The 20,542-nt window shown below is 36.6% G+C and overlaps 1 protein-coding gene across 1 annotated transcript in view; it reads right to left on the minus strand.

The window, feature by feature from the left end:
- Positions 1–20,542, minus strand: part of POLN (DNA polymerase nu) — a gene marked incomplete at its 5' end in the record, with an annotated part of 81,410 nt that overhangs the window by 8,519 nt on the left and 52,349 nt on the right. Inside the window, 3 exons of the mRNA XM_032109526.1 lie at positions 4,594–4,661; positions 15,341–15,419; positions 19,685–19,795. Coding sequence (XP_031965417.1) covers positions 4,594–4,661; positions 15,341–15,419; positions 19,685–19,795 — 258 coding nt within the window. The remainder of the gene's footprint in view (positions 1–4,593; positions 4,662–15,340; positions 15,420–19,684; positions 19,796–20,542) is intronic.

Here is a 20,542-nt window from a genome sequence, read left to right on the forward strand (position 1 = left end):
ATACATAAATTTCTACAAAAAGATGTTATTTCAAGTACCAAGTATCTTTCATTTAATTATCACTAATGGATGCAATTTAGCAGGCAGAAAGACACGGAAGAATCCACAGTAACTGCCACTGGCAAAGTTCACCTTTCAAACTCACCAGCTATTTATAGAACACACACAGAAGCCAGATTTTACAGATGTAACTACAGGTATCCCTGTACTTTAAAAAAAGAAAAAATTATTCTGCTTTCCTTCACCACGAAGTGTATCCCCCTTCTAGCTGTAATGCATTCAGCATAATCCAAGGGCAACGAGGCACTTCAAACTTAGCATGGAGCAGCAGTGTCAGAAACAGTCCCCACCAAATGAAAAATTGGGTTCTGCCATTCCTAAATACTCTTCCAGAGCCTCTACACAGACTCACAGTCTGATTTGGGGACAGATTGTCTACCTGATTACACAGACTTCAGGACTCAGAGATGCTGAGCCTTCCCAGATCCAAGAACCCAGTTTTTGGCATTCCCATAACATCATCTGCCTTTCTACTTCCTGGGGTGCTGGAAAGCTCAAGATGTGAGGAAGCCAGACAGGCAAGCTGGCTAGAAACCAGCGAGATTATTGATGGTAAAGCTGAGAGTCTTCTGCCCAAGCCAAACAAATTTCTGCCAAATGTTTTGATCTGAACTTCCCAAGCACCCTCTAATAGGAAATTAGTATTTTAAAAAGCTCTTTTGCTGTCATGTTCTTGCCCCAAACAGAGAATTGAGGGAAATAATATGCCACATCTTTGATGAAAATTGCACCATTCAGAGTAGTATGTGCTTCATTGTATTTCAAAGTATGTCAAAGCTTGGACAGTCAAAACCTTCTTATAAATAAATGATGCTCTGCCTTGTCCATTGAGAGTGAGCCATATGTGTTCTATAAAACTGCAGATGATGGATTCCTTTTGAAGAAGGTATCCTTCCAAAATGCAGATAAGACCTTGTGATGACCCACCTAATGCAGTATTTTGTGCAGAAGTAGATAAAGAAAAAAAGAACAATTTTTGCTTGCCTCTTGTTTATTAGATTCAAAGGATTCCAAATCATCTGTGCATTATTAGATACACTATACATGGGATTTCTGTATATTTAAAAGTACGGAAAATTCTTATTGGAGCATATGAAGTCCTAAGCAAGACTAAAGAAAGCACCAATATTACAATCCCTTGTGGCAATTTTCAGCTGGGAAGTCTTAGAAGCAAATGGACATTTTAATGTTGTGAAACAATTCAAAAAAGACACTTCCATCATGGAAATGCTGCTGAGAAGGCTTATATCCTGCACTATGATCTAATTAAATATTACTATTTACCTTATGTTCTTCATTTATAAGTCTTAAAAATATTTTAAGTTTTATATCCATTCTACAAACAAGAAAAAGGAGACATATTTGTTGTTGCTTTCCTGAAAAAGTAGATCAGAAGCATGAATGGAATCAGAATGCAAACATACTGAATAGTAGGCCAGTGCTTCTTGGATCACATTAAATGCTGGTGAATAACACAGCACTGACGTGTAATCTATTAAAACCCTCAAACACTGCTCTTTAGCTTTAAGTCCACGTCTGCCTTTACTGAGCTTTGTGACTGTACAACTGAGATTTCTCTCTGGATCATTAAACTGCAGGCTGGAAACTGCAAGTCAGCAGATTCTGTAATTTAAAGTTTCTGAATGGACAAAAGCTCATTAGATATGCGAAGACAAAGCTGACCGCTAAAGAATATTGGCAAATAAAAGTAAGAACAGTAAGGATTTTAAGAAAGGGTGAAAGAACTTTAGGTAAAGAGATGAAAACCATATTTAGACTTTCAATGCACTTAAGTGAATTAGGAGCACACATCCTACTGACACTTCCTTGGTTTAACACTCAGATATCTAATCTGTTACCTCAATCAGCAGCTCCTGAAATAATTGGAAAAGATTAGGAGAAAAGAGTGTTCCTATTTAGTTTCATCTGAAAGGAATCTAGGTCAACTGCTCTCAGAATGCTCTGTGATGTGAACCAAAACTGTTCACACCATGGACTGGGACAATAGGGAGATCTGCTTCAGCATGTACTTCCGACTGGAAGTAAGATGCTAGTGCAGATACACCCTTTCTCTGCCTATTCAGATCGTATTAAATCCTCATTAATGACACTGAAGAAGCACCAGCTTTGGACCCTTTTAAGACACCTTAGGTTAGTTCTTCTACCAGTAGCAGAACTATTTGGAAAATAGAGGCAGGGAGGCTGGAAGGAACCTTTGGAGGTTACCTGGTCCAGCCCTGCTGCTCAGAGAGGGCACCTTGAGCTGGTTGCCAAGGACCTTGTCCAGATGGCTTTTTTACATCTCCAAGGATGGAGACTCCACAACCTCTCATGGCAACTTGTGCCAGTGCTCAGTCACCCTCAGGGTAAAACAGTGTTCCCTGATCTTCAGAGAGAACCTTTTGTGTTTCAGTTTGTGCCCATTGCCTCTGGTCCTGTCACTGGGCACCACCACTTCCTCCAGATATACATATATACATATATATACAGTATATATGTATTTTTTTTATATGTATATATTCTCTTCCCTGGGCTGAACAGTCCCAGATCTCTCAGCCTGTCTTCATAGAAGAGATGCTCCAGTGTGTTCATCATCCTTGTGACCCTTCATTGCACTCGCTCCAGTCTTGTACTGGGGAGCCCAGAAGTAGATGCAGTACTCCAAGTAAGGCCCCCCCAGGGATGAATAAAGAGGAAGGAAATCAATGTCTCAGGTTGGTCTTTTTTGTAAAGAATAAGACAAGTTATCACTCTTCTGTTCTGACAGGAGTATATCTGAAAGTTCCTGTGATGCAGAATTTTTTTTTTTTCTTTGCCTCTTAGGGCAAAGTAGAGACAAATTGAAAAATCAATCTTCAGTCAGCAGAATGAAACAAACTTCCATCTTGAACACCCAAGTTTAGCAGCCTATGTTAAGTGCAATGACAATTTCCAAGGTATCTCGGACCTCTAGACTGCCCAGGTCCATTTTCTAAAGGTCATCTTAGCAACTTCAATTACAGGGTGATAACTTTGAAGCACAACAAGGAATTTACAGGTATGCTTTTCCTGCACATTGTAGCTACACCTGGAGATCAGGAAACTAATTACTGTGCAGTACATACTTTAAACTTGAGTATTTGAACTGCACTCTTTTTGTATCTTCAGAAAAAAGCCTCCAGTCATCATGTTTCCATAGTGGGATAATGTATTACTATTATTCATACAATAGCTGGAGGTTTTTTCTGTTACACTTGAAAATACTGATTTTTCGGAATTTGCTACAAATTCACACTAGTAATGAAGATCTGAATTTGACCCAAGGAGGGCAGAATCTATGATTTTCTATATGTATAAGCAACCATGAAAAATTTTTATCTTTTGGGTATAATATTAGCTCTATACTTAATGCAATTTGATGGAAAATAAGATAATAAAAATCCTTCTATGCTGTCCTACAGATCTCTTTCAATACACTACGATTCCTAACTCTGAAATTATGTCACTTTTAGACATTGCCTTTTCTGAACAGATATTGCAATCTCCAATAAATCGTATAATTTTTTTTAAATTTAAATCAGATTTTAATTCCTGTATTTAGAAGTCAAATGTTAATATATTAACTTAATTCATTATAATGCCCTGAATATATTGAGCTGAAATATTTCCCAGGTAGCTTGTTTAGATTAGATAGAGGTTTAATGTTCTCATTTTGAACTAATACTCACAAGAGGGATCAGTGATGAAATGAGACTAATATAGCAAATTGCACTGTTCAAATGAACGCAGCACGGGAAGGTGAAATTAATTTTTTATTAAATGCTTAGGCTATAATGGAAGATATTTCTTGTATTGGTTCATTTAAAATATTTGTGACATTATGCTAATTGGTTTAGCCAAACATACTGTTGAGCTTTGGTCAAACTAGACCAAAGTTTGTGAATAAACACTTGGTGCCTACAGGAATAAATCCACTGCTTAACAGAGAAGAGACCCAACAGTCTGCTATGTGCCCTCGCTTGCTTGCTATATTTGTACCAGATGCTGAGACAAACTCTGGCTTACAGAATAATGTCTGGAAGTAAGCCAAAGGCATGAACTTTTACTAACCTTAACCTTGAGAGTGCCATCATGAAGGTTTCTTAATATAAAAAAGCAGTAAACTAACTTAAAAATTACAGTCTAGTATAACCTTACATTAATGCTTCTTTGTGTAACAGGCCTCAGTACTTCAAACTGGTTTATTTCCTTCTAAAACCTTAGAGGAAATATTACTTACTTTTACAGGATTCACACAGTGGGTGATGGAATCTTGATAAAAAAACTAAACACAAATAAGCACGGTAATGAATTCCAAATGAGTATATCACGTTTTATCTACATAAGAGCCAGTGGTGGAAAACATTCAGAAAAATCTGCTTAGTATACATTTTCTTAATTGTGAGAATCAGTGTGTTTATTCTTGCTACATAAGTTCTTTATTCTCTGAGAAATCACAGGATATAGAGAGTAAAAATGGGGTGGGAGGGAAAGAGCAAGAGAGATTGTATTTACCTGAAAATTCCTCGATTTGAGAATCTTCTACTTCAAACAACAATTCATCATGGATCTGGGCAATTAACCTGAAAAATTTCAGAGACATCAGATAACATATGCAAAAAAATTTTAACAGTGCTTTTCATTCAGGGATAAGTTAAAGTAAAAATAAACATCCAAAGAAAATTTAAAAATAATTAATGGACTTAACAGAATTGCCGCTCCCCATATTCTGGAAACATAAAGGCCACGGTTGTAAGCCCAAATTGTGCTTGCTAACTTATAAACGTCACTCAGGGATTTGATGGCATGACAAGGCATTACTTAAAACCAACATAATTTGCAGAAAAATGCAACGAATTATTGAGAGAGACTATGTTTCGTTAATATAGCTTATTTTTTGGACTGGATATAAAGAAGAAATTCTTCCCCATGAGGGTGGTGAGGCACTGGAACTGGTTGCCCATAGAAGTTGTGGATGCCCCATCCTTGGCAGTGTTCAGAGCTGGGTTAGATGGGGCTTGGAGCAACCTGGTCTAGTGGAAGGTGTCCCTGTCCATGGCAAGGGGCTGAACAAGGTGGTCTTTAAGGTCCCTTCCAATCCAAACCATTCTGTGATTCCATGATTTAAATTAAATGTCACTTGTAGACTTTTCTTAATACCTTTTCTTAATAATAGCAGTTATTCAAGTAAATAATTCTTTACCAATGGCTGAACCATCAATATGGTTATGACTTATAACTTTTCACAGCTTCTTAAGATAGTTTCACGCTGCCTTAAATTACAATGTGACATTGACTAACAGTGTGGTAAGCTCTAATAATAGACCTTAAATTATTAGTCATGTACAACACAGTCAGAAGCAGAGTGAAACAGATTAACATATTTCTAATAGGAAATTGGGACACAGGACACAAAAAAGAAAAAGATTAAAAGACCAGGATCATCTGTAGCAAGAGAATACAGTTACATAAAAAGTTGTAATTTCTAATTCAAGTAAATTAATTAAAGCAAGAATGTCCTCGTAACCATTCAAATGACATGTAAAAGGTATAAATCAGAACAGTGAATATTAAAGATTAATAGACAGTGAATCAATCTAATAAATGAAAATAATTGCATTCATTAAACCAGTTCAATAAAAACACGATAGACTGGTTATTGTTTGTACCAGAGTAGTGTCTCATGCCTTCAGTCAGGATTAGAGCACCATATATTCTGAATATTTGGTAAGGAAAAGTCCTTTCTTAGAAGAACTTACAGTATACATAAAAACTTCATCATAAATTTATCAGGATTTAGGAATGGAAGAATAGGATTTTCAAAACCTCGCAGCATTGTAACAACTGATCACCTCACGTTCATGCTAAAAGTAAAACAGGAGGAGCAGGGCTGCACCACAATTAAGTGCTACCTTATGTGTGCCTGAAAACCTGTGGAAGTAATGTAAATTAACTCAAATTTTCTCTCTGGACAGCAAAATAGACTTGATACAACTCTACGGGCTCCAGTTCACCAGGCAGCCCAGCTCTTTTAGCTTGGGTCTCCATCTGGGCTAAAGGACCCTGTTTCTCACCCACATCATCCTGAACAGCACAGTCCATCAGCTCAGTTATACCGCCAGTTATCTCAGGAACTGCACGGAACTGCAGAGTTACATCTGCCCCATCTTGCACATCTGGTGATTAAACTGAAGTTCAGGACAATGTTCTCTCTGCTAAATACAGAACTAGAAGTTGGCATTGCTGGTTCTCTGTCTAGCTCTGCTGCTCTCCTAAGCAATGCCCATTCAGTTAGAAAACGGGAACAATAATTGTGAGATCTAAGAAATCAGTATTTCTAACACACTTCTACTTTCAAATGAAAGATATTACAGAAGATTTAATTAATGCTAAACATGATTTCCTAGATTCATGCCAAGAAGTGAAATAGTATACACTATTTCTTCCTTAATGTTCATCAAACAAGTTACATATTTTTTGATGATGTTTTTTCTCTTTTTCTTACCCATTTCACAAAAAAGTAATGGATTCTGGTCTTACAGTACAAGGCCACCTGTATTTTTTCAGGCTTGCTGTAATAACACTTGCATGCAATATGCTGTTCCACAGAAGGAAGCATTCAATTTGACATCAATAAAGATGAAAGAAAAAAAATCAAAGCAATTTGTACATTCAAAATTTACAGCTTTCACCATTCCCCTGCATGCACCCACCCAGCCACTGCAGATTCTGAGTGAAAGAAGTTTGAAAAAGTCCCTATACTTTTGCTTAATAGCTTAATTGAATCCTCTTCACTTTGAAGGAATATTGCAATAGCAAGCTCCTCTCATTATCTCGTGCTAAAAGGTACGGCCAACTGGATTAGAAACTGCAAACCAGGCAGAGACTAGTATATTTTTATTTCTACAGATGATAAGAATGCCTTTGATTTAGAAACTAGGATTTTATTAACTCTGTTCTTACCTGACTGAAAATTAGGCATGATTTTTGATGAGTACACATATGATTTCCCTTGAAGAGAAATGCGACTTGCATCTGAGCATGCCAGTGGTGTGTAACTAGAAATAATGCTACGGCCTGACCCTTCAAATGCAGAAATATTTCTGTGACTGCCAGTCTGAACATGGCTTTTGACACCACTTTAGTGTGCCCAGAATACAATAACCATCTGAAACTATTATGCTGCACTATAGAATTTAAAAAAGAAAATATTTTTCATTTTCTTAGCACTACATTGATCATTCTTCCAGTTTCCTATAAAGTAACACAGATACTAAACTTCTCAGGCCTTCAATGGATCTGCCCAGCTATCACTACTATATCATAATCATATTAATGAATTATATATGCCAAAACTAATCAAACTGTTCTCAAAAGATTTTTTTCATTTTTCTGTAGTACCAGGCCAGTTGTCTAATAAAAGACCTTATCAGGATTTTGTTTGTTACTGTAAATTAATATATTCCAGGTCTGGACTCCTCTGTTCTAAAGTACAGAATTGCAAAGCTTTACATGACTACTTCAAACATCTAGAAATAAGTACACTATTGAACTGAACTCAACGAAACAGCTGTTACCTTATCAGTGAGCAGCTGTATTTTTCTTTATCATTAAAGGAAACAAGTTTCTGTCTAAACTTGAAACTAGAGCACTCTGGCATGACATGCTGCAGGCTCCAGTGTAGGTATATTCACTGGAAGAGGCCAGTGTAGGCAAGGGGTTAAAAAAAGACAAGATTGCCATAGCCTTTATCAGAAGGAGGTTTTTAACAGTGATGTGCAGTGTTTCAGGATGTTAGAATGTGCCAAGAGATGCTCAAACTAATTAAATTCATGCTTCTTCTACAGACAAGGGACTAAGGCTGGTTCTGACCTAGATGTTCTGAACTCACACTTGGAAAACCCCAGCTCTGTGCATTGACTTTGTGGGGGTGCCACCTCCCAAAACAGCTACCTGAAGTTAGGCAGAGATTAACCCTCTCTACATTTTTGTGATGCATTTTTGCATCAGCAGGGAAATTTTTACTGCTGTTAACAACACACCCAAAGCATAACATGGTTTAGCTTTCCAGACTGGTCTGTAGGAAGATGATACAGAATATAAAACACCAACAGTTCAGTGGTGGACTTGGCAATGCCAGGTTAACAGTTGGACTCAATGAACTTAGAGGTATTTTCCAACCTAACTGGTTCTATGATTCTTTATTACATCGAGCTGTCTGTTTTAAGAATTTGAGTAGAAAATAAATTAAAATAAGGTTTAAAATTGGGCAACTGGAAAAGCTCTAAATAAGAGGGTTTGATCATCATGCATAACATAGCTTGACTCAAAGATCTTAAAGGTCTTTTCCAACCTAATTGATACTATAATTCTGTAAGGAATCAAAGACAGCTTATTCTGACCAAGAGCCAGGCTGAGAGCCCAGACTAAAGTTTAAGATGGTTCCTGTTGGATACTTCTACATCTTCAGAAAAAAAATGGTGCAGCACCTGGCCACAGGTTGTCTGATTCTGAACTAGAGCACTCCAGTGTAAAATTTCCCTCACAAATGACATATTTTATTTCTAACTTGAAGACATACTGAGAACTAAATCATATCTGAACAAGAGATTTCCAAAGGCAAAAGGTTTCTCTTTGAAGAAGGAGTGAAGAAAAGGAATTATTTGAAATCCATCATAACTTAATGGTTTGAGTAAAAATTCTAGTGAAAAAAATCCTGTAATATATCTTAAGAACTTAAAACAATGTTAGTGGTTAAGTTGTTCAGTTTTTATATAAGCAATAAAAATGTAAACATGAAAAAGTTACTAAAAGTACCCCACTTTAAATCGGGCATTAATGATCACTTGGTAGCAAACCAAACATTTTGAAATATTTTTAAAAAATATTTTCTAGAATATTTTCTAAAGTATTTTAAAAATATTTCTCACTTTCTATTCCAACAAGGTTTTTATCTTATTTAAAAAAGCACAATGTCTCTGATCACTGAAACTAAGGTCATACAACAGTATCAGATTTTATATCCCAAATATTAATATCCTTGTCTCTCATCCTATGTTACTCCCTTTTTCTGATATAATAAATCAATCAATAAAATAATAATCCAACTAGTAACATCAGAATTTTTGTTTTGAATTTGAAACTAATAAATGCCTAATGGGAGACTTCAAAATCACAGAGAAGGGAGTACACAGTTACAAGCTTTGTCTATAAAGATAAGTTTAAAAATAAAACCAAAAAGTATAAAACCTGTTAAGTGGTTAGGGGAAAAAAAAAGATAAAAACACTAAGGTATATTTTGAAATCAGACAAATGGGAGATTATGAAAAAAAACCCCAAACCCAAGCCACCAAAACCAAAAAACAAATGGAAATAAGTTTCATATTAAAAAAAAAAAAATTAATCACTTGAAAAACTGACACATTCACACTTAATAAACTAATATTTAATAAAATAAAATATTGACTTAAAAGCATGTAATGCAACATTTCACCAGAAAAAGTCAGAATGGCTGCTCGTGTAACAAACATTTGCATGGATTTCAAGAACACTTAGAAACTACGATATACAATGATTTCGTGGAAGGACTTTTCAATCTTATATTTCAGAACCTAAGACTCATCCCCACAAGCAAAGGAAGATGAAAATCTTCAGACAGACAAGCTATTCTTCTACAAATCTTACACCTCCCTCCTGAAGCATCTGCTACTGGCCACACTCAGCAATAATGGACCAGATGGAAGTTGGATCCAATTCCTCTTAGAAATATCTACATTCCCTATACTGAAACACCATTTATTTTCTGATACTACTAATACTACCTGTTATTTAATTGTGCCACAGTTTCCCCACAGAAGTACACAAATTCCAGTGGGCAGATGCCTATTGTCATGTAAATAAGGAACAAGATTATTAGAATTTTGTAATATTTTGTAGAATTTTCCCTTTCTAAAATTTTTTTTTGAAGCTGTACCTATCAGGATTCCTAATGTGGTAATATCAAAAGTTATAGCTCAAGATACATCATGCCTGCCTAGATGTTACTTGCATTAACTTTAAGCTACCTCTTTCAATGTTTTCTTGATAAAGACCAAAATACTTTAACCATAAAAATCCAGCAAGCCTGTGAAATGGGTTTTCTCAGCAGCTATATCATGAAGAGTGGGAAACTGAACAGATGGCTAATTAAAGAGAATAGAATTTTTGTATGTATCCAAAATGTTTGAAAACATACCAATCTAAAAGGTGACCTACAAAAGGGTTTTATAAATGAAATATATTTATTTGCATTGAATGTCTTACATAAAAGAATAGTGAAAAGCCTGCTACATCATGCATGTCCCTTTTGGCTGTGATATTTCAGCATGTTAAATATATTTAGCTCTTTCTATAAAGAATAAATTACTCTGACTTGCTCTGGCTCACTGAGTATGAAGTGTTCAGGTAACAGCTCACCATCTTGTGGATGGATATATGAAAAAGACTGCTTTGGCTGCTTGAGGAAAGTGATGATTATTCTAAGTTACAGCTTGCCTAGAAATTCAGTGTTATTTGGCTACTTTGGGAGGCAAAGAGCTCCATATTGGACAGCAGCTACGGAGAGTGCAATACGACCTGGGAAGTTTCCTTCTGCTACAGAAACAAAAGCATTTGTCTGTGAAACAACAATCTTATTCTCCTCTCAAGCAGAATCCAATACTTATCTTTTCCTTATGGTTCAATTTCTCTAGTATTTGTCTAAGGATAAAAGATAACCATCTTGCTAAAGTTAATCCATTAACTGGGTGGAAATTTTGGGCATATACTGAGTGGGAATTGTGGGCAGAATACCAGAGCAAAAAGCATTTATTTGAAAATCCTGGTTAACTGCTAGAGAAGAAACATGAGTGAAAACAGTTCTTTAACTCCTGAAGAAACAGATAAAGGGATGGAATATTTACATCCAGAATTAAAGATCAACACATGTAGCAGCAGCCTTAAGAATTTTACTCAATGTATTTGTTTGAAACTATGATCTAATCAAGAAGTTGGGTTTATTAGTATGTCCTCTTGTATGAGTCTGACAGATTATAAGCAGTTTACAAAGTAATAATGATTGAATCCCTACACGCCTTATAAAAATGCCTCTAGATTCTTGTGTTATACTAAAACTGAAACCACTTCCAAGAAATGAATCATTTGTGATTTAGCAAATGACTTCTATCTGAAAAAAAATCCAGGTCATATAACACAATGCTTGTTCTGGGAAATAAGAGTTGTTTCTAACTAATTTAGCTATCTCTAGAAGTGAGTTGCATTTACAGCTCACCAGCACAGAAAATCATTAGGTTGATTAAGGTGTTTGTTCCTTGAGGAAGACATACAAAACTCCAACATCCACTGCTTTTGAACAGCAGCTGGGACCAAGAAAATAAACCTTTTGCTTTTATTTCCTGATGGCTTCTCCTTTTCAGATCACTCATTTATATTTGGCCTGTGGTTGAACCTGTCTCTTTAACTAGGATCCAGACATGCTGAGAAGTAAAGCTGTGTGTTTGTGGCACAGATCCGGCGCCGAAGGAACAATAATTTGGCGCAAAAGCAGAATTGGTGGATCCACATCAAATTACTCAACAGTTCTGTAGACTTGTTAAAATTCATCTGCATCTTGCTGAGATATTGTCATTTTCAATGACTTTCTGAGAAGTCCATGTAGTACCAGGTAGACTTTGGGCAACAGCAGTGCTTCTTCAGCTTACAAAATGATAATATGTACAAGCAATGCTATAGGCAGCAATTCTTCCACAATTCGCCAGCATCTTTCTTTCTCACCAAGTTTCCACATGATTGTCACTGCAGTGATGTTTTAAACACTGAAAAGAACTACAACTGTCCATCTGAGTTCACCGAGTACCTTTGCACTCTCACCAGTTCCATAAATCTTTCTTTCAGCTGCTACTGTAAGCCTTGATCTCACTTCAGAAGTTTCTCTGCTATCATCTGCCTGCAGGAAACATCCTATAGAGGTTCTGTGGATTGCATCAGACAGGTAAAAGCTGGCACTTAAATAATTTATGTCAGCAGCATATTTTCAGTGAGCAACTTGGCCAGCAGCAGCAGAATATCTTAAGAAAGATCTAGGTAAAACAGAAGTCTCAAGAAATTTTGATTACTTGTCAGCGCCACACAAAATGCAGGGATGTTAACACTGATGCCACCAAGCCGTACTAATATTAGATCTGTATCATATGTATTACATTTAATACTACTTTTCCTGATTTCTGTAAAATTGCTTCCAAGTAACTGATTGGCTTGTTATTGTCCACTGCATAAGCTGCTAGGCTGATATTTGAGTTAAAAGATGAAGAAACATAAAGAGAAAAATGAGACTGCTAGTTGACAGAATTGATCAGTCACAGTGGAATATTCTGTTTCATCAAGAACGCCTCTCTGATGAAGCATCATGAAAATGTAACTTGATTACCTTCCCCTGACTTCCAAATACAGTATCATATGTGCAAACATTAACTGAAAATCTACTGACTGCTAGTCACACAAAAATGAAGCTTCACGCTATTGGATCAGAGTTTGCTCACTGCTGAACAAGCCTCCAGCACAGGAACAATGAATGCAGTGTTGTGAGTGAAGACTGCAAACATACCTGCAAACTAACAGTAAAAACTGTAAGACCTTATTTAGAATTATTTTTTCTTTATTTCAAAGGTAAGGAAGAGAAAATGTTGAGCATTAGCCAAAACTTAGCTATGCTTAAGAGGATACTGTCTCTCAGTGCAAATGTTCATAATCACATCTAAAGCATGTAAAAATGATATTTCTCTTTGATATGCTGTTCAAAGTGAAAACCCTGTTTCCAAAATTAGAAATTCTAACAGGGAAATAAAGATATTTACAAGGGGATAAAGATAGAAGAAAAGATAGTAGTGTGCTATCTTTGGAATGAATATGATCTGATGGGGTGATAATAGGAGATTGATTGTATTTCTCATTTTGGAAGAGCTACTGTGCATTCCCACTGTTACAATAGCACCAATTATGTCCACGCTTCCTTTCAACAATATTTTTCAAAAGGCTTTACAAAGGATGTTAGGATCATTACCCTGACCTGACTGATAAGAAAATTGAGAAACAGACCAGTGAAAAAATAACTAACTGAATGTCACCTGGCAGACAAGCAGAAACACAGTATTTCAAGTTTCAGTCCCATATTCTTTTGGCAAGGTCCTTCTGATGCTTTCCAATGCCACTGTCCAGGCAGGGAAGTGCTTGCAGAATTTACCAAGGCATTAATTGTGCTTTTCTGACAAGCCTGGCCTGTAAGTACCTACTAAATATTACAGCAAGGAGCCATTATTGACTGTTAAAACACTCTCCTCTAGCAAAGCCATCCATTTGTTAATCACTGGCAGAAGTTCAAAACTCCTGTTTAAAACAGTCTATCCTTTTTAAATGCCCTTGCAGTGTTGGTCTTTCCCAGCTGTGACATTTATGATAGGAACAAGCAGGATAGGCAGTGATATTTTTCTGTTATCTGGTGTAGCCATTCCCCTATGCTTTCACAACACCAGGAATTGCAACATGTACAGCACCAATACTTCCCCATGTCTGTTACCTCCTTAGCAATTTGGTGACACTATTTCTTTAAAAGAAATAGTTTTGAGAAAGAACAACCCAAGTAAAATTTTCTGTTGAGAGAAGAGAACATTCACAAGCTTTATCAGACATGACATTAGTAGCAAAAGCTTTGGGTTTCTCAGAACTACAGCAAACAGCCAGTTACTGAACCTACAGATCTGTGTGCCAGGCAGGAGCTACAGAAGGGAGTATGTTCTTTGCCCTCTCACCACCTCCTCTTACCTCCTCCGCTAAAGGCTGTTGGCTGCTCCTCTAGCACTCATCTAACTCAGAGTTATGCCTGCTACTGCTGCAGAAATTTTCATCCATGCCACAGCCAACAGATTCTGGGCCCCTCATTCAACTCAGGTAGCAAAATGAATTACAATCAGTGCAGACAATCTGCCTGAAAGCGTACAATGCAATATGTGATAGTGCATCATCCAACATTTAATACATAAATGCATCATTGTCTGAGTGCAGGCAGGATCTCCACCAAAGAACAATTTCCCCTTTGAGATTTGTACTAGTGGGCCACTTACTTTTTTTTTTAATAGTTCAATGGTATTTTGCTTAAAAAGTTGCAAGAACATTTAAGAGTCACTCAGAAGGTGGGGGTTTTTTAGCATAGGAATGAGTCAAACTTTGAATTCAACAAATAGAACTTATATTTGTAATTAGAAATTATATTTTCAAACATTGGTCAAATAAGACAACACTGCTCTATGTAAATGATACACACACTAACACACACAGATAACTTACAGGGTTAGATAATACCCATAATTGCCAAGTACATTTGGAAAGCCAAACTCTATTTCACTGAGCTAAACATTCACAAAAGTCCTTAATGCATGATTGCTGCAGCTACATTGTTATGACCCTTTCTAGATGACAAGAGAAACACTGATGTTCTGCACTACTTGCTGTCTCTGCTTTTGTCTGAACTTCCACTGTGCCAATTCATGTTCTACTGGATTGTTTGACACAGCATTACCAAAGACGAGAAACCAGTTATTTGGGGATTTTTCTACATGTTTGTCTTCAAAGTCTCTTTCTATTGCAGCAAATAATAATGGTCACTGGCTGTCTGGACCAACTTCTCCACAGGAAAAGTAGACTTCATTATTTCTGCTATTGGCATAAAACTCTTTGAGGACATTCTGTGACCTCCTACCTAGCTCTGAGTAGTCACAAGAGAATCACGATGGCCAAGCTTTTCTTTAAAGAAAGCCATCTATACAAGAATAAAAAAAATGTTCATTTATTTTGCTTGAGCACTGGTTTCCGGATTCCTGGTTTTTTCCCAGCCCATTGAATGTTCAATTCCCACTGTACAATACACTCAAAATACAGGAAGGATATGATCAGTGGGCTTGATTTCAAAGGTGCAGAACTACTACTAAATTAGATCTGACCGAGTTTAAATGACCCCAGGGCACTTCAGCGCCTTGGGATGCATTTACAGATCCAACCATTTAAGCACAAAGATGTAACTTTAAATGTATAAAACCATTCCACACGTCCTTGCTTGTTAAGAGATTCAGAGGTACACATGGTCGTTCTAGAGCTGCTTAAAATGCCAGAAACACATTCATTTCAACTAATTTTGTTTTAAAACCAAACAGTTTTGCAGTCATTCATTACTAACCTGGCTGTTAAAGTCGGAGAAATGACAACAGAGGCAAAAATCTTCACCATAGCCATTTTACAAAGATCAGCTGCAGAGCCTGTGAAAGAAAGTGATCTGTTTTTAATTTAAAGCATGCAAAACAAAAACAATCTTCTTGCAACTATGGCATAGGAATAAAAAACATCAGTAGATTCAGAATTATAAGAATTTTCAAAACTAGCAGATCCAATTAATGTAATATCTGAAACACCTTATAAGATTAATAAATAACAGAGGAAGTAATTATGTGTTAATTAAAACTAGAAAATAACAATATGAAACTATGCGTTAATTAAAGGTGAATTTGTCATTCACGCCTATATGTTGAAAAATTGCTTTCTATGAAACAAAGTATGAAATTATCTATCGCTAAGCTTTAATTAAAATTTACCAATTAACCAATTACAATTTAATGTCACAAAAGGTCAGAACATTGTTTCCATGCTGCATTTAAATTTGGAGCCTTAATTCTGCACTTTTTCATATTTCCATGAGTAGGTAATGTATATTCACTACATTACAGTGTTAAGAGCAGTGGTGCATAAAACAGTGTCACGGTACAGACTAGATGACACATTTCTGGTCACCAAGAGGCAGAATAATTCTGCAGGCCTGCTGTTTGGTGAAGGGCTTTGTTCTGAACCAAACATTTTACACAAAAGATTTATCAGATAATAGACAGAAACAGTCCTTTAAATAAAGATTGGAAGCCATAATCCTCCTTGTCCCATCAAACATCCTAAATGTCCTTGATCATGGTCCTTTTCACAACCCTGTAACTCTATGAATTCTGAATTCTTTCCTCCAAATGATTCAACTTCCAGAATAGGGGCAAAAAACAGCCAGGTAGCCAAATGATAAGGGTAGTCTGCTTAGAGATATTCAGAAACTCACAGAATATCTCCAGACAGGAGGGACCCATAAGGATCATCAAGTCCAACTCCCTGCTCCTTACAGGACTCTAAATCTGAACCATATGACTAAGAGCATTGTCCAAACACTCTCTGAACTCTGTCAGGCTTGGTGCTGTGACCACTGCCCTGGGGAGCCTGTTCCAGTGCCCAATCACCTTCTGGGTGAAGAATCTTTTCCCAATATCCAACCTAAACCTCCTTGACACCAGCTTCACACCCATTCCCTCAGGTCCTACAGTTGTCACTAGAGAAAAGAGCTCAGACCTCTCCTCCACTGCCCCCCTTGAGGAACATGTAGACTGTGGAGGTCACCCCCCAGCTTCCTCTTCTCCAGGCTGAACAAAACAAGGGACCTCAGCTGCTCCTTGTAAGTCTTGTCCTCAAGACCTTTCACTATCTTGGTCACTCTCCTCTGGACACAGTCTGATAGTTTGATGTCCTTATATTGAGGCACCCAAAGCAGCACACAGGATGTGAGGTGGAACCACACCAGTGCAGAGCAGAGGGAGACAATGACTGCCCAGTGGTTGCTGTGACTGATGTCCCCCAGGATACAGTGGGCCCTTTCGGCTAGGGAAGAATGCCTAAGAGAATGAGGACAAAGCTTAACCTCTCCTCTTTCTCTGCAGTTTTCTATTACAAACTGCCTCCCCTGAATCCCATGCTGAGACTGTTTTACTCATTCACTGTACCAAGTGCAGACCCACAGCTGATGACTGAGATGTCCCTGTCTGACTGGGTTTAGCCTCAAATACCCATCTTGTTTTCCTGTTCAAATGACATGTCAAATTGATTCAATACATCACAAAAAGGGACAACTGATATGAAAAGTAAGAAAGGATGTTTCAGCAAAGGTTAGGTAAATATCTTCTTAGTGATTGTGGGAATAGAAGTATACTGAGCATCTAGTCCATCAGGAAACATATGTTCTAGATATATTCTTCATGAAACAAAGTAGAGTAATAAAATATGAAAGACATCTCAAAATAATTTTTATTGAGATATGATTTCTAGAGAGATGCTATTTTAAACTTTTAAAAAAGAAAATAATTATAAATAAATAATTAAAGATAAAATGAACTGTTTGCTCTATGGGGATAGGTAGAGCTGAATAATACCTGAAGAATAATATGCTGTAAAGTGGTGAAAACTATTGAACCAGGAAATATTCAAAAAGAGAAAAAACGCTACAAAAGAAGTGTGAGAAACCCAGTTGTAATAATTCAAAGCTGCCATTCTACATTCCTCTCAATATTGTCATGCATCTGGAGTGTTCTGCTATCAGTCACTGCTACTGGAATCAAAATGTAAACTACTTAAATTAATTAGACTATTAGGTATAACTATAAAACATATTAAATGCAGTTTAGTACACTAAATGTGATAAAAGGTTTTATCACAATTTAGAAAGCTCTTACAGTCTTAAAATATTATCACATAGCTGAAATTTTAAAATTAAAAAATCATTGTAGTCTAGAATGAAATTTTTTATAAAATTTGGGAATACTGAATATTTTAGAGTTTTTAATCCTTGCTTCACCACACCTTCTAATACTACATTTTGAATAACAACTTGTCCTGAGTTGCAGTGTATTCTATTACCATCCTCATGAGCTGTTGAAATCAGGTGGGGCAGTGTTTCCTTGCCTCCTCCCCCCAGACTGTCTTTCTATTAATGGCCCATCATTGTCCTGCCGCATGACTCAGAGATAACTCCCTCCGGACTATCTTCTGTTAATGAGCCTAATCAACGCCTGCCTCATGACTCATTACCCCATTGTGAGATGCTCCACCCAGAGGGAGGAACCAAGCATCCCATCGTGGATATAAGCTGAGACTCTGAACACCAGAGACAGCCTTCCCACTGGATTTCCAGAGGATAGGAGCTACATAGCCACTACTGGACCCTCTGAGGACGAGCAGACCCTTTTTCTACAGGATCACCACTTCAGAGGACTGCAGCCACCATTCTACCAGACTGCTACCACCACCCTAACAGGGAGTCAGGTTATATCTCAACTCTGTCAGTTTGAACCAGTGTTTTCTTTTAGTTTTTCCTTTTCTTTAATTTCCCCATTAAATTGTTATTCTGAATTGGTGCCTCCCACTGGTTTGTTTTCAAACTAGTACACAACTATATTATTTTTATCACATTTGTCCCCCAGTATCATTTCAACCGACTGTGAAATCTGACAATCTTACTACTGTAGGTACATAGAAGTGAGTGTTTCATAGACAGTCCTGTGCCAGCCTTGCTCCAGCTCTCGGGACAGATGGACATAGCAAGTGCTGCTCAGAGGGCCGTGTCTCTTTGCTAATGCTACACTGTGTGCTCTGCAGGACTCACAGAATGAGAATTAGAATTCTAGATCTGTAGGTATCCTTGCAGAGACAGGACTTAAGGAGTGTCAAACACAACATAAATACTTAAATCATCTTAAAAATGAAATATTAAAATGAATAATGTTTGGAAAGGAAAGCGATACTTTCAAAAGGAAAACTCAAAACACTTTATAAGAAGCACACCATCACCAAGAAGGCAGATTTTCCTTGCCTGTAAATTGTACGCTTCCAGTATAATTTAAGGAAAACCCTGTCAGCATCATCCAATTTAAAAAATAATTCTTTATATATTCTTTATATATAGGGACAGCTTGGTAGGAGGGATCTCAGTCTTGGGCTGACAGCTGAGGTTTTTTTCCTTTGGGTGGTGAAATTCTGTATACAACTGAGCACCAAGAAACTTAAACAGAATATGTTAATACATCAGATTAACTGACATTTGAGCACATAATGCTGACTTTTACCTTTCCAATCTACATGTTAAATATTTCTCTGTGGAAAAAAACACCTTTTTTCTTGCCCTCTACAGAATTAAGTTTGAAAGTTTCTGCAAAGAAGGAGCTGAATTTCAAAACAAATAATAACAATGCACAATTATTGTAACATTCTGTATTTCTTAAACTAAAGCTATCTGGCAAAATAAAAGCTAGAATCTGTAAGAAGCGTAATCACAGAAACTCTTCTGGAGTAACAAACTATAAAAACCAGAAAGAAAAGTGTTTAAAGAAACAATGCATCTGAAGAACTGAATTCTAGATATTCTCTCTATACATAGTTTGCATCAATACCTACATTTAACTATCACAGAGCACTCTAGTGTGTTAGAACATTTATATTCTTGCTGTTATTAATATTACCATTACTATTATATTATTCTGTTTACTGGCAATTTCCAAGGTAGATAGAACATATAATTATAACTTCTTTTTCACAGTAAAACTCACGCCTACTCTAGTAGACTACTGGAGTATTCGTTCTTCTGTGATCATCAGAGCTGTTGCCCACTAAAGCCAAGCAGAGACAGAGACAGGTGGGTTGACAGGAAGGTCGGAAAGAAGTTCTTTACCTTGAACAACAAAATTGACAGCCTGCCTCTCTGCTTGAGTGCGTAGCTTGTAATCCTGGGCATTGATATTGGCCAGTGGCCTTTTGCGTCCCATTATGGAAACCACGTAACCTTGCAGGATTTAAATAAAAATTAGTAATGTGATATAGAGTGATTAAAAATTTCAAAAATTCTTTTTGAAGATAATACAGATATTTGTAATTATGTCCTGCCTGAGTCAATTTAATATTTTGTCCTCTGAAAATAGTCAGAGCTTATTTAAACTTTCAATGCTTATTGTATTTTTGGTTTAAGAATCATCATTCACAGAACTGGTACATGTTATACAAGGAAAACTTTTCTTCTTTAAAGCTGTTAAATCTTCATTAGGAATGTCTACAGATAAAACAGCAAACTCTCTCTGTGGGAGATGAAACTATAAATACCTAGCAGAATTAGCTATCTATTAGCAACCATAATTCGAGCTTTCCACGCAATGAATAGTTTACTTGGGAATAGTAAAGAAAAATCAATTTGTGGAGTAATTAAATCAGTAATGAATATTTCCCAAAAATAAAAAATCATTTTTTGGGGGAAAAAAAGTTGGGGTTTTTTTCCATTTTCTTTATGTAGTATTTCTGTATTCTTTTCACAGCCAAACTTCCTGAATTCTAGTGTGGTGGGAATTTTTAGTTTAAAAGAAACATAAAAACACAGTTAAAGCTTTATGTTAGGCCTAATGACGTATTTTGTTAAAAAAAACCCTATTTTGGAGGGCAAGTGAGAGGAGTTGAGAGAGGAAAAGAGATGTGAGGATCCTCTTGTCAAAATAACACACACAAAACTTAGCTTATCTTCAAAAATAAACTTCTGTTGTTG

The sequence above is a fragment of the Corvus moneduloides genome, chromosome 5, assembly GCF_009650955.1.
Source record: "Corvus moneduloides isolate bCorMon1 chromosome 5, bCorMon1.pri, whole genome shotgun sequence".
In the NCBI taxonomy this organism is placed as follows: Eukaryota; Metazoa; Chordata; class Aves; order Passeriformes; family Corvidae; genus Corvus; species Corvus moneduloides.